At 48.9% G+C, this 13,798-nt stretch overlaps 1 protein-coding gene across 3 annotated transcripts in view; it reads right to left on the reverse strand.

Annotated features, from left to right (window-relative positions):
• LOC135902594 (dachshund homolog 2-like) overlaps positions 1-13,798 on the reverse strand; it is a 255,132-nt gene that overhangs the window by 172,172 nt on the left and 69,162 nt on the right. For all 3 annotated transcript variants that reach the window (XM_065432786.2, XM_065432788.2, XM_065432787.2), the window contains one exon: positions 4,181-4,246. In XM_065432786.2, the coding sequence (XP_065288858.2) occupies positions 4,181-4,246 (66 nt within the window). The remainder of the gene's footprint in view (positions 1-4,180; positions 4,247-13,798) is intronic.

Here is a 13,798-nt window from a genome sequence, read left to right on the forward strand (position 1 = left end):
GCCTTTGCTCTCTGTCACTTCACTTATGTGGCTGGATTATTCAAATGGAAGCAGGCAGAACTTAACAAACTTAATGTGATGCTCAGGAAGCTCGTTAAAGTAGCCCTAGGTATACCCAGTAACGCTGCAACCGACAAACTCATGAGTCTAGGGGTGCACAATACAATGCAAGAAATTGTGGAGGCCCAACAGTATAGCGCAACACGAAAGATTGACAAAGTCACGAGCTGGCAGGAACATATTACAGGCAATAGGTGTAGAACTGAATACATCGAGGAGTCCAATAGAGGCTGAAGTAGAATTAATGACTGAAGTTAGGAGCAAGATCAGAACCAACCCTCTCCCCAGAAACATGCATCCAGAATATAATGTCGAAAGGAGAAAGGCAAGAGCTAAAGCACTCTTGAAGGAAATAGAGCAGCAGAACCAACTGGCAGCTATAGTTGATGCCGCCTGGGTGAACGGTAAAGAAGCCTATACGGCCATTGTATCAAATTATCAAGGGAAGGTGCAAGACGCTCTCACAATTTTTACCAAGGACCCCACTGTGGCGGAACAAGCGGCAATTGCTCTAGCCATCAGGAGTAATAAGTGGGCCTTCATTTACAGTGATTCGAAAACCGCTGTAAAGTGTTTTGATAAAGGCTACGTAGCTGGAGTTGCAGCTAAACTTTTTGAAAACATTGTGATTATGACAACTGAAATCCGATGGTTTCCTGCGCATATGGGGAAAGTGGACGAGACTCGGGTAAACCTCAATGAGGTTGCTCATGACTTGGCACGAGGACTTGCTAACCGTGACAGTCACAACCGAGCCGTTCACCATCAAGCGAGGGAATCCAGAGATCATTTATTAACATACAATGATGTTACCAAACATTACTGTTTAGGACGCAGACAATTCCCATTGCCACATTCAAAACTGAACAGGGCTCAGGCAGTCTCACTGCGCTTATTGCAAACGGGTACATATCCCACACCGTACACCATTAATAAAATATATCCAGAGAGGGAGATTAAGATGGAATGTAATGATTGTAATGGCATCATTGGAATCAGACATATGCTGGCGGGGTGCCCCGCGACTCTCCGCAACCTCGTTGAAGAATGGACACAGTGGGAGAAAAGGATTCAAAGCCCATTGTTTCAGGCAGTCCAGAGGGCCCATGATGTCGCTGAAAGGCTTGGCCTGACAGTGCCAACGTGGGAGCGGCCCGCCTTGGCTTGAGAAGTCGAGCCTCTGGACCTCAGTACAATAAAAGTTTTCACACACACACACACTGTGAAACTATAGTATACTATAGAAGAAGTACTGTTGTATACAACAGTACTGCTTGCGCGTATATAGGTTCAACAGCGTTGCCTGCCAAGAATGAAACGGAGTAAAGGTTGGAATGACTTAACGAGTTCTCTCGCTTGATTCTATTTCTTTCTTATCGTCTCCACCACTCACGACCAGCCGATCCCGGTGATAATTAAACTTAAAAATACGCCGTTTAGACCAGTGACAAATTCCTAACAGGCTACGTCAAATCGTTACAGAATCATTACAACATCCCAGCCCTATATAGTTTCAAGCTTGTAACTGCTGTCGTAGCGACCTTACTGACTAGCCTGCCTTGTGTCTTTCGCCTTGTTATCAAATCTCATGGCTCTTTGTCCAACTCCCGAAATGTGCGCATGGTTTCACTCCTTTGTAGAACTGCGTGTGTGTCTCTGAGTGTCCTGTTACTCTCTTCTGTTCGTGATATTTCGTGATATGTTCGTGATATTTTACTGTCTTAGTGTTTTTAGTTTCTTTCGTTGCACGCTAGCTCAGGTTGGCCTCTCTGTCTTTCCTGTCAATAAATTCTATCCATCTATCTTCATGCTTTCAGTTTTGTTTTCCCTGCGAAAATGAGTAGCCAGCGCCACTGAAAACTCCAACCCTTTCCTTTGAATTCATATCCATATGCTAATCAATTCTGCCGCCAGAAACAGGCCCAATTCACTCGGTTTTTCGGGGATCTCTCCACTGTAAGTGAGCTCGCCTATATACTTTATGGTTCGCAAAGCTTCTCGTTCAGGATTCGTATCACATGTGCGCCAGAAACGAGACGACCTCGCGCGAGCACGATTGGTCTCGCGTCGAGAGCCAACCAGCGTGCCCGGCGACGACGGCTGGCTGGGCCCCCCCGCACCGGAATTGCACCTGGACCGACGGGCGTAATCGACGGCAGCGGCGGTGGCGACGACGAGTGCGGAGCCGCGGCTGAATCATGCGCGTTGCGTGAACGGGTCTCATCAGAATGATAATAATGACGCGCTAACAAAGCCGCGAGCGCGCGATCGTGGGCGAGAGAGACTCACACGCACGACACAACAGTCAAACTATTGGAAAGAGAGATAAAAGAAAAGAAAGGGAGAAAGAAAAAATCTCGTTGGAGGAAAAGGCAGGCATCGGAAAATATGGAAGTCGAGAGGAAAGACCGATGGCGACTTTCATACACGCCACATGCCGCCTCTGTAGTGCGCGTGTATCTGTCTATGTACGTTAAAAACACCGCACGCACGCACACATGGCGGTGGTTCTTGCTTTCTCCATTCTCAGCTTCCTTTTCTCTTTATTTCTTATCTTCCTTTTCGTTTCTTCTTTCTTTACTTTTTTTTTTCCTGTTCAGTCCACTCTCTCTCGGGGATCTTCTGTCTCTGTTCGTTGGAGCAGCAGGCGTCGCTTTTCCTTTATGATTCTGGGACCGTCTCTCTCTGCTGGGGTCGGTTACGAGGGTGTGGCAGGGAGGGGGGAAGCGCGGTACGCGACGCCGCTGGCCTGTGGCCTCCCCCCACCTTTCCTACCCCTCTCCCTTCACCCCAGTGGTGCATATTGCATAATGCGTAATGTACGATAGGGCACGGGTGACGTTTAATACGCGCGCGGGGTCGTGTGTCTGCCCACCGGAGGAGCATCTGCCCCGGTCTTGCATGCAGACCGAAATCTGGCAGCAGAACGCGCGCGGTCCGGAGCGTCGAGGGGAAACCAAGGGAAAGGGAGTTAGTTGCTGGATGTGCATAGCTGGCGTGGTAAGAAGGAGGTCTAGCTATAGGCAGTAGAGACGGGTGGGCGAAAGCGACATAAAACGCTATAGCTGGCACCGACGCATGTGTTTCGCCGAACATCGGCAACGCCAGTCAGTGAATCGAGTTTCAGTTTCCCTCGTCCCAGGGAGTGCATAAACGTCTCGCCATACATACCGCGAACATGGGTATCGTCTGTGGGCGCGTTCACTTTTGTGCGTTTAAGCTTAGTCTTCTTCTTTCCCTCCCCGTTACAGAGATCCTCGTTCGCATCGTTTGCAGCTGCCAGCGTGAGAGATCGGGTGTCGCGTTTAAGCCGTCGGTCTGCTCCAGCGGACTAATCGGCCCGGTGGCCTGTCCCTCGACGCAGTACGATCGACAGTATACATATGGTAGTTGACGTCAATAGCCAGAGAACTATATGTTCATAACCTTTGTTTTCTGTTTAAGAAATGTATGATGACTTTCATTACTTGAGTTTCATTATTTCAATAGCGGGTAGGCGCCCGCTATTGAATGTCCGCATGTATTACAACGTATAGCCAAAAAGCCGTCGTTTTGTTCCGTATACGTTGTTGGCATGTTCCCGAAAAAAATAAACACTTCTCAATGCATGCTTCCTATCGTTACGTCTTCTCTTACGTTTTTACTCTAACCAGAAGGATGAAGTTAAGTCCAAGTGAATACTTTACATCACGCTATAAATTTGCAATGAAACGGCAATGTCCGCCTTTTCAAGTAACGCAGGGTATGTGGAAAAACTGCGCTAACAAAAGTGAATTTCGATAAATTATGTTTCCGGTATAAAGTAAACCATATGATAGGCATGCGTGTTTCAATAACACGAGGAATTTGATCCGGGAAAACCAGAAGAAAGTAAGAAGAAAAAATAAAGGAAAAAGAAAAGCTTTTGCTCGGTCGTCTCATATTCCAGGACCTGACACGTCCGCCCTTCAGAATGTTGGAGGTTCACTGCGCTTCACTGCGCAAGTCTCGATGAGTTTAGTTTTTAATACGCCCGCTCATAGAAGTGACGCATAAGATCGCCGCCATGAAAGACGACTCGTCTGTACTTCTTGCACAGCCAGTGCATCAATGTCGAAAATAGAAAGTGTATGTGACTCACCTGGCATTTGCAGGACTAGAGCCAGCACCCATGAGAGAGGCAGCGTTCCACAGTCGACTCGCAGATCTGTTGAAAACAGGAAAGAAATTGCAAGTCTCCTATTAATTTTATCAACCGGTACATAAAGTGGGCACTACAACGAGTGCTAAATTTGTTGGTGTTTTCATTTTGTATTAGAGCACCAGTTTAAAGAAAGAAGTACAAAACAAGGCGCATCATAATAACAAACACTACACACATTATAGCACAACTTTCAAGTACTCAGCTACTGTCTTATGGCGGGCGTAATCACCGGAAGCATGGTCTAGCTATTTGGCGCAGTCACCGCTACATTACACTGGGAGAATCCAACACAAATCTTATCAAATAAAAGTGTTGTCGTTGTTTGGCTACGAGGGAGATTGTAGTAGTAGGGAAACATTTTTATTTGTTCAAAAGGGGGATGGGGTTAAAAACTAAACAGAGCAAAAAAAACACAACTAAAAAGAAGATATAAGTTGAAACAATGACAGGAGAACTTGATTTGGCACAGACCCACTAGGGAGGAATGACTGCAGAAAAGTGAAACAGTGACAAACGCGAAAAGTGACTGCAAGTGATAAAAAGACACGAACAAGAAGGGACAGCAGCGTCCGAGGAAACACCGCTCGCTCCATCAACTGTCTGTCTCGGACAGCAATGAAACAACTGCAGGTACGCGTGTGGTGTTCGTGCACTCGTCCACCCGCGCACTAGCTGTCATAAGGCGAAGCCGTCATTTCGCGACGTCAGAGCAAGTGGAAGAAAGCAAGTATGGATGAGATCCCAGACTCCGGAACGGCGAGGAGGCATCGGACGACCGCACACCACAGCCGGGAACGAAATGGACTGCAACAACGAGTACGCATCTAGTACTTCTTTTTACTTTTTGTTTCTTTCTTGTTGTTGTTTTTTTTTATTTTTTTGTTTCCCAGGTCATCGCTCTCTATATACATCGCTCTCTCCATGGAGCCCAGAGCCCCAGCCAGAGACCCGTGGTGGGTCATTCTGATGCGTGGCGCGGTCTGTCTTTCTTTCACCTGATCCACACCACACGTCCCACTTTCGGCCACCCACGGCCGCGGACGCAATCATATCCCCATTTGTCAGGGTCCGAATCTTCCAGATTCCTCTGCTCCGGTCGCTGCTGCCAACCTCTGGCTCCCGGCCGACCCCTGGACACTGCATTACCCCAATCTCTCCCCCCCCCTCCCCCCCCGTGCCTTTCGCAACCCCTCGCTTTCCCTCCCACCAGTCTTTCGCAGTGAGCTGGGTCTGACCGCTCGGTTAACCGCGGCTGCCCGACCACTTGGAGCCGCGTTCGTGCTTCCCGTCTCGGCTGACAGACTTCGGAGCTGGAGGGAGAAAGTCACCGCCACCAATAAACCTATACGGGCGACGTTGATGCGCATCTAGGATGGGATGCGCTGATCGCATAGCCATGTCCTTTTTTTGTCTCTCGAAGCGCCGAGGCTTCGCGTTTGACTCCGACTGCCACTACGTGTGACTCTTCGTCAAAAAGTAAATTTGACAATGTCACATCCGTGCTTCGTTCATTTCACATCATCAGGGATTTCTCAGATACGGTTGCTGAAGTAGCTAGCCTCAAGTAGTGGACTATGCTACCGGTGCTATGATGCCCATATATAGTGACACTAGTTGGGGCTGAACGAGAAGATAGGAAACCGAGGGCCCGATTTTTATTAGTTTTGTGACTTGTGTTTGTGCGTCTAGTGCGTGTTCAGTTTTTCTTTATTTTCTTTCTTCATCAATTTTGCCTGAGTAGTGTATTTGGGATTTTGGAATAGGCGGCCCTAAGGAAGCATACCTTGCATTTTTTCCATATATATCCGATACAATCTGAATAACCATGTGAGGCATGCTGTGACTGTAACAAACAACCAGAGTCGTGTTTCCGGCCATTAATCTGACCTTCAACGAGAATACAGTTTCTTCATCCTTAATTCTGTTCGCTTCAGCGCTTTCGACTCATTCTTTAACATGGCGCGATTTTGCAGGCAAGCGCTTCCGTGATGCCCACTGCATGCCTCGTCGACACGGATGGGTACATGCGCGAAGCACCATACTACACCACGCAATAACGGTTTGCTAGTAAACCCCTAGTCTTAACCTCATCACTATATATAGGGCAGACATCGCCAGTCCAACTGATATCGTCTTATAACTATAAAACTGGTACAGCGCAACATAGAAAGGAAGAAACAAGCCCAGCCGGCCAGACAAAGGAACAGAGCGCTGCACCAGTTTTAGAATGCAATACCAACTCGCCCAATCCTCAACCCTAGCCTTATGATTACTTCCGCACAGGTGGTTTCTGAGGTCGCAAATACAAAATTGGCGCAGCTGAAACACGTGCAGGATTGCTGTTTGGCAAAAAATGTTGCCTTGGAACCAGAACAAAAAACCAACAAAAGAAACAAGGAGAGAGATATATGAAGACTAAATACCGACGCAGCAGTGCAACTCTGCGAATACCACCAAATGAACATATCCGGTTCGCTATCTCCGGTGACCACCCGAAACTCGCTTTAAACAATAGCCTCGTTCTTTCCAGGAATTTCGGTGGATTTCGATCAAGAAAAAAAAAGAGAGAAAAATAAAGCGCGTAGGTGGACGAGCTAGTTGCATGCCACCGAGGAGTGACCGTGTATAGAGGTGAGCACTTGCGAACGCGCGAAAAGCCAACAAACGGGAGACGCTGAAGTCGAACGAGCTGCTGTACTATGAAGCGGCCGGAGCCGCGGGGCCGCGCTTTCGGCAACGGGCGAATATTCGGGAAGCAGAGAAAGAAAAAGAGGGGGGGGGAGGGGGGTTGCAGCAGTGTGCCGAAAAGCAGGCGAAGCCCCGGGGCCAAACACGTGACACGGAGAGTAAGAGAACGATCAGCGAGACACGCCCCACGGCTCCCTCCCCCTCTGGCCGGTAAACACTGTAATTACGCCGCCGGGGTGCCTCCTCTGCGAGCATCCGAAGAGGCTACAGCGTTGGCTGCACCGCCGGGGCCACTAACTCCGCGCTTGCTCGGCTCTTGCCGACAGAAAAAAAACTGCGCACGGATTCCCGGCCCAAACGGGGCGCAATGAGGCGGCGGCGTGAACTGAAAAGCTACGGAGATACGTGGTCGCAATGGGCGCACAGATACATAGCAGTGACACGGTTAGCTGCGGCCGCCGGCCGTGGCTGGGGCAGTGCAGACCCAGACGCTACACAACGAGAAACGACCATTATAGGACGAGTACAATTCTTTCGTTTATTTTTGTATCAATAGCAATGAAAACGAAACAACGGTGCGGCGGATTTGTACGACGTTATGCGGAAGAAAAAGAGAGAAACATTTTCGTGCAGTACGGAAAGGTGTAGGCGTGCACACAAGTAGAACGAGAAAGACAACTCACGCGTCCTTTTCGTTCTCCTGTGCCCATGATTGGGCGCCTGCTGTTCAATACCATGAATCCGTACCGGCTTGCTCGCACTTTCATTCGTTATAAAGGAAACGCTATCCTTGAACGGCTTCTACTTCAAATCGCCACTGACAAAGTGCGAACGGAACCCAAGTGCCCAAAGGTAATCCAGGGTATAGTATATTACAACTTCGACTACTAACTACGACCACTAAGACTTAAAAGAAATGCAACCTTCCCTGGGAACTTCAGCACGCTCGCCATGCACATTCCCTCCTGAATTCTGCGCAAAACTGAGAAGGAATGCAAAACGCGTGGAAACGGCGACGATACGTGCCACGTAAATATTTGATGACAGGCGCGATAGGAACTGCGACGAACGTAGGCGCAATTTTCCAAATGCGAAACTCTGCCCGCGGAACTATTTCGCGGACCAATGACAGTGATGAACGTCACGTAAGAACCGTCCTTATACTAAACACGACGGCAATTTCATTAAACACTCGACGTTCTGCAGGCTGGCGCTGCGCGCATACGACGCCTGAGGGCTATGCGAACGTCGGTGTTGCGCCGCTGGCAGCGGCCAGTAATTTATCAGTGAAAATCGCCGCACAACAGATGACTGCGGGAGGGGTGACTACAAATGAATTAAGCGTCCCACGTCGTAATGAACGCCTAATTGTCGCGAACAGCTTCGCAAGAGTGTACGCGAACTTTGACCCCGAGTGATTACGGCGTCGTTTGTTCTGAGCCGCAATTGCGGAAGAATAAGCGATGTATTACGCGGTCGCTGCGCATGTATACACCTCTTTGGTTTTGCGAACCAGGCACACGGTGACCCCTTAAGCGCGCTCTTGAGCTCCTTACGCTGTCTGCGTGTCACTCAGCCCCAGACCTCAGACATGGAAAAGTTCCTCTCTGTCTCTTTCATCCAGTGTATCCACTGCTTTGTGGCAATGCCGCTACCACGGAAAAAGTTGCTACCACACTACAGGTTGGGGACGCTTTGTGATCCTATTTTCAAGCCAACTGCGGCTAGGTTCACGTTTTTTCTGACATTTATTGTCTTCCGAAACTATGCTGAGGTCATACTGGGTAAGAGGATACACTGTGGCGAGATGGCTTTGTACGCATGAAAAATGACTGGCGCAACTTCCCATTATTGTGTAGTAGTGTCTAACACCGCACTCGCTGACACATGTATAAACATGCTCGAACAAGATTTCGATTTCACTTACAGTTTGAACGTGATATAGAACTCGCACTGTTTATCCATAGTGTGAATCAAGAAAAAAAAAGAAGAAAAAAAAGAAAATGCTTTTTGGTGCATAGTGGAGGCCCAAATGTCTCAGCCGCTGAGCGCGGGACAGACGCCAGTCGCTTCGCCGTGGAAGCTGGACATATCCCAAGTCGGTCATTTTCTTTTGTTGCTCTCCCCCCTCCTTACGAAATCCTCGCAGCCAACAAAGCCTCGTCGTAAAAACGTCACAGGGCGCGTGCCAGTATAACGCGGGCGGTCTTGCGTAAAAGAGAGCAAGACACGCAACAGATGCGAGTCTCACCCTCGAATAAACCGATTCGCAAAGCGGCCGAGCCAATTGTATTCTAGAGCGACAACGCACAAGGCGCCACCAAGGAGGGCCGCATTCGCCGGAGCGCAAACGTCAGCCGCGTCGCCCGAGCGCGCGTGTGTAACTACACGGTATACGGCATCCATGTAGTCAGCCCGTCTCGTATTTCGAGATTTGCGCACGGGGAACGTCGCCGCACAGCGAGTCGCGACGCGAAGCAGCAGTACCACTATAGCAGCGGCAGTAAGTGCGCCTCGCTTATCAGCGCACGGCAGCTGCGACGCCGGTCGAGAACAGGGGGCGGGGGGGCGAGGAGACGGGGGCGCGGCGACACGTCGCACGAGGCCTCTTGGAGCGGCGGACAGCTGTGTTTGCCCAACAACGACCAGGTGACGCACCGCAAACACGTTGCCCCGTATAGGCCTCTTTCGCTCTCTCCAAATCGGGTCGTTCTGGCGTCGCTGCCAGTCCGTTTTCGTTTCTTTCCCTGTCCGCTATATAGTTTGTTTTTGTTTTATTTATTTATATCATTTAGCCTCCTCCTGAGCAGACGAACAACGGCTCGGAAGCACTGAGCGCACCTTCCTGTTTAGTGAGTCGCGATCTGCTCCACATACACTACGCCTTTGTATGAATAGAATGCCGGCGGCGTTACTATACTATAACGAAACGTTTAGCCTTGAACGCGCACGTAAATTTACGGCGGATCCAACGCGCTTGTTAAAATCGACGTTAAACAAAGCTTTCTTGAAACATTGCAGTTCGATTCTGTGCAAGAAAATACGTGATTAGCACAGTTTTACTCTATCTCTATGTACGCGCAAGCAACTGTTCACATTTTTCGCCCATCGCCGAAGTTTTGTGTCATTTTGTTCCGCAGGACGCGTATGGCAAGTTCGTGTTGCGCCGCGGGTTTTACAGCGTAACGAATACCAGCCAGCCCACAAAGACGTGCAAATAAAGCTTCGTTTTAAACACTCTCCTTTGCTCCACGACACACGTTTCTCAGTCCGCCACTCTCTCCACGTCTCTCCTCCAGTGAGAGGCTTGCGTTAAACGGTTAGAAGTCGATCGACATCGAAAGCGCCAAATGTGGCTATCGATTTAGAATGTCCCGGAGTTGGCCTGTGTTTAGCGTGCCTGACCGCTTCGCAACTATTTATTTTCTTCCTAAGCGGTGGCGGATCGACTTGCACCACTTGTCGAAGCCGCCATCACCGAATGTTTCACTTCCGCTGATTTCGGAGATAAACTATATCATCACCCGTTTTGTCATTGTCAGGATGCTTCGCCTTAGGGCAAGCTGCGCGGACTTCACCACCGGCAGCAGCAGCTTCTCTTCCGAAGGCCTGACAGTGCAGATAAACACAGCGTTCAGTCATTAAATCTTCACGAAAAATTCTTTCGTCATTCTGTAGAATGTCTACTATCTACAATACATCTATTCTACTATCAGTAAAGAAATTCCAATACGGTGTGTACTGTTCACGCACAGTATAGATGTGGTCTGTCAACGTATTGTTTGATTTCGCATGATTATCAATAATGTACCGTCTATATATAGTACGTCTACATGTCGCATATACAAAAAAATATTATAATAATTCAGCAGCGGGGCAAGTTTACGCCCCATTTTAAGAACACTGTTACGTATTACGGCCGCATAGAAAAAAAAAGACAAAAGAAAGAAACGTAGGATTGCTTCCAACTAAATTTAATGAAACACTCATCGTTCGCATCTTTCCCATGCCTTCGCGTGAAGCAGGCGATGATGTCCGAGTGATGGTGAAAGGCGTGGAAGAAGGCGTTTGGCTTTTTTTTTTTTCATTTCCACCACCTAACACGGGGAGATAAACGAGCCCTCGGGCACGCGTGCAATACACCCCCGGGCAAAACAATCAACCCAACGTTGTGTACGCTTAGTGCCTCTTTTCCTTTCGTTTTACATTCGCTGGTTTACCCCTGGCTTATCCCTAGCATCGCGCGCACTTGAGGACCGTAGAACAGTGCAAGTTACAAAAAAAAAGCCCATTTTATAAAAGAAAAAAAACTCGCTCATTCAGAGCCAAAAAGAACAAGAAGGCAGAACAAGGGAGAATACCTCAGTTTCGCGATTGTCAGCGTTAAAAAAAAAAAAAAACTCGTCCACGTACCCATTATCACACAAAAACAGTTTTCCCTCCGCCGAGCCCGATCACTGGCATTAGGCTAATTGACAGTTGTCACGGGGCGCGGTCTACGGCCCGCGGAACGCGCTCCTTTCGTTCTTTCTCCAACAGTGGATACACGTACACAGCCACCGGCCGACAGGTATACGCATTGCGCGCACACCTGCAGAGTGAGGAAGCGAGAGAGGCTCGAATACACCGCCCCGCGTTTAAGGAACCGTTCTAGGGCCTCGGTGTTTCTCGTTAGGAAGACCTCGGCGAGCGATTGCGGAAGGAAGGAAGCTGCACACACGCACGCACGCACACAGAAAAGCAGAAGAAAAAAAACAGCACCGACGGGTAAACAGTTTACTGGCGAAACTGCGCGCGCGCGCACGTGTGTGGAAGCGAACGAGTAAGACAAAGAAACAGAGAAAGAAAATGAAAGAGAGGAATGGAATTCCGAAGGCACGCAGTCAAGTCGCCGCGCGTGCGTATGGATACGCGCCCTCGACCTCCCGAATGTCGGCTTCTGTAGCGTTAGACGAGCGCGGAGGAGTCTGCGGAAACGAATAGTCGCGCAGGCAAGGAAGAGGCGGTGTGGGCATGCATATAACCGATGTCTGTCTGCCTATATTGTAGTCTGCGTCTGCTGGCGCTGCGTTCTTATAATATGAATGCGCGGCAATACGCGATACGCTAAACCCGCAAGTGCGCTTCTCCACACACCTCGCTTCGGACGGAAATAACGGGCCGCCGTGCGAAATGTGGCTGCCAGCTCTGCTGTCCTTCATTCCTCACACCGTCGAAGCTTTCAAAATGCGCCTCCTAGCTTCATGAGTGTTACTATAACACGTTGGCCATGTTCACTATATATAGGAAAGGTCTGTGCGCGGAATAGCCGGCTTGTGGAATTTCGCGTATCGTCCATTAGCCCGGATTTCAGACATATTACACACGACGAACGGCGACATTAGACAGTTATGCTGCTAGGCTCGGAGAGACACTAGATTCTTTGGGGACATTTAGTGACCGTGCACCAGAGAAGTAAACGAACGCTATCGACCCTGCGTGTACAGGACCACCCAATATTCAATTGAGCACACGAAAGCTGCTTGCGGCTTGCGCGGCGGCTTCTGTGGAAGCTCGCGTCGCGGATTGCGTACACGTTAATAATTTCCCACTAACACGCCATATTCGCATGGTCAGAGTCATCATGATCTACGGGGCAAAAAAAGGAAAGAAGAACAAAAAGAACGCAGACAAGGAAAGGCAGGAACGACAGAAGTCTGTGTACCGAGAACACAGACTCTTTTCTTTTCCCCTTATTGCGCTGCACAATATGAATCTGCTCCAAATCGCCCGGTACTCAATTTTTGTTCAGAAAGAGTTTCTGTGAGACGAGAGAGCTCACAAAATTACCGGCAGAAGAGTTGTCTGAGCTATGTCTGAGATATGGCCTATCACGAAAAAAGTTGCACTGGAATAGAAAAAAAACGTGCCAGGGAGAGGCGACTCTTGTATATATGGCGGAATTAATAAGTTTTCGCGAGACGTGACCCCATTAGCGCTCGCGGATGAAACCTTAGCCAGGCTTTGATATTTCGCCAATTGGTTTTGTTTAGCGACAAAGGATAAATAGGGCAGTTGGGTGCAATAACACCGACACAAATAACACGGCGAGAAGTAATCTGAGAAAATAGAACAAGAAATAAAACGTGAAGAAATAGAAAATAAATTTGGGCAAGTGCAAAGTACCGTCAACGGGTCTTTCCCGCGCTGTCATCTACTATATGCATCGTAGACCACGAGAACTGCACAGCTGTAGCAATCGTGACCGGACTGCACACCACACATTCTGTGTTCACGAGGCCATCGATTAAGGATTCGCTTCAATTTATCGCTGCGTATGCGAGCCGCTTGTCTGCAGCCTGTTGACATGTGTTTATACACGCTGAGAATAATGGGAGCAAAGAAGACGGGGAGATCTAGAACACCACTCGGCTTTGAGCGCAGCAGATGGTACAGACTTCTTTCAACGGACAGAGGTCCGAAGAGGTGGATCGGGGATCTGTGAGACATGACATAAATTATCCCGTAATTTCCAGCAATTGGACGCACCCCGTAGCGCCCTAACAGCGTTTTCTTTGCGTCGTGACGTGAGAATCGGCGAGAATCGGTTACGTCTGTTTAGGCAGTGATCAAGAGGCTCCTGCATCATAGGGGGCGCTCCTGCGCTGTGTCAGTCACGCGCAAGACGGTTTCAAGGCGCACATGCGGCTCTTGCAGGATCACTCATTGCGCGTCTAACGACAGGAGTTACGAACGCGGCAGTATAATGCGTCTGACGCTTCAAGCTAAGCACAGGCAGAAAGTTGTATAGCGAAATACTTTAAGCGTGACTTACTTACCCTTGACAAAAGTACCACGAATATCTTATCTCGTGTTATTTTGATTCCA

Source organism: Dermacentor albipictus, chromosome 3 (assembly GCF_038994185.2).
Source record: "Dermacentor albipictus isolate Rhodes 1998 colony chromosome 3, USDA_Dalb.pri_finalv2, whole genome shotgun sequence".
Classification (NCBI taxonomy): Eukaryota; Metazoa; Arthropoda; class Arachnida; order Ixodida; family Ixodidae; genus Dermacentor; species Dermacentor albipictus.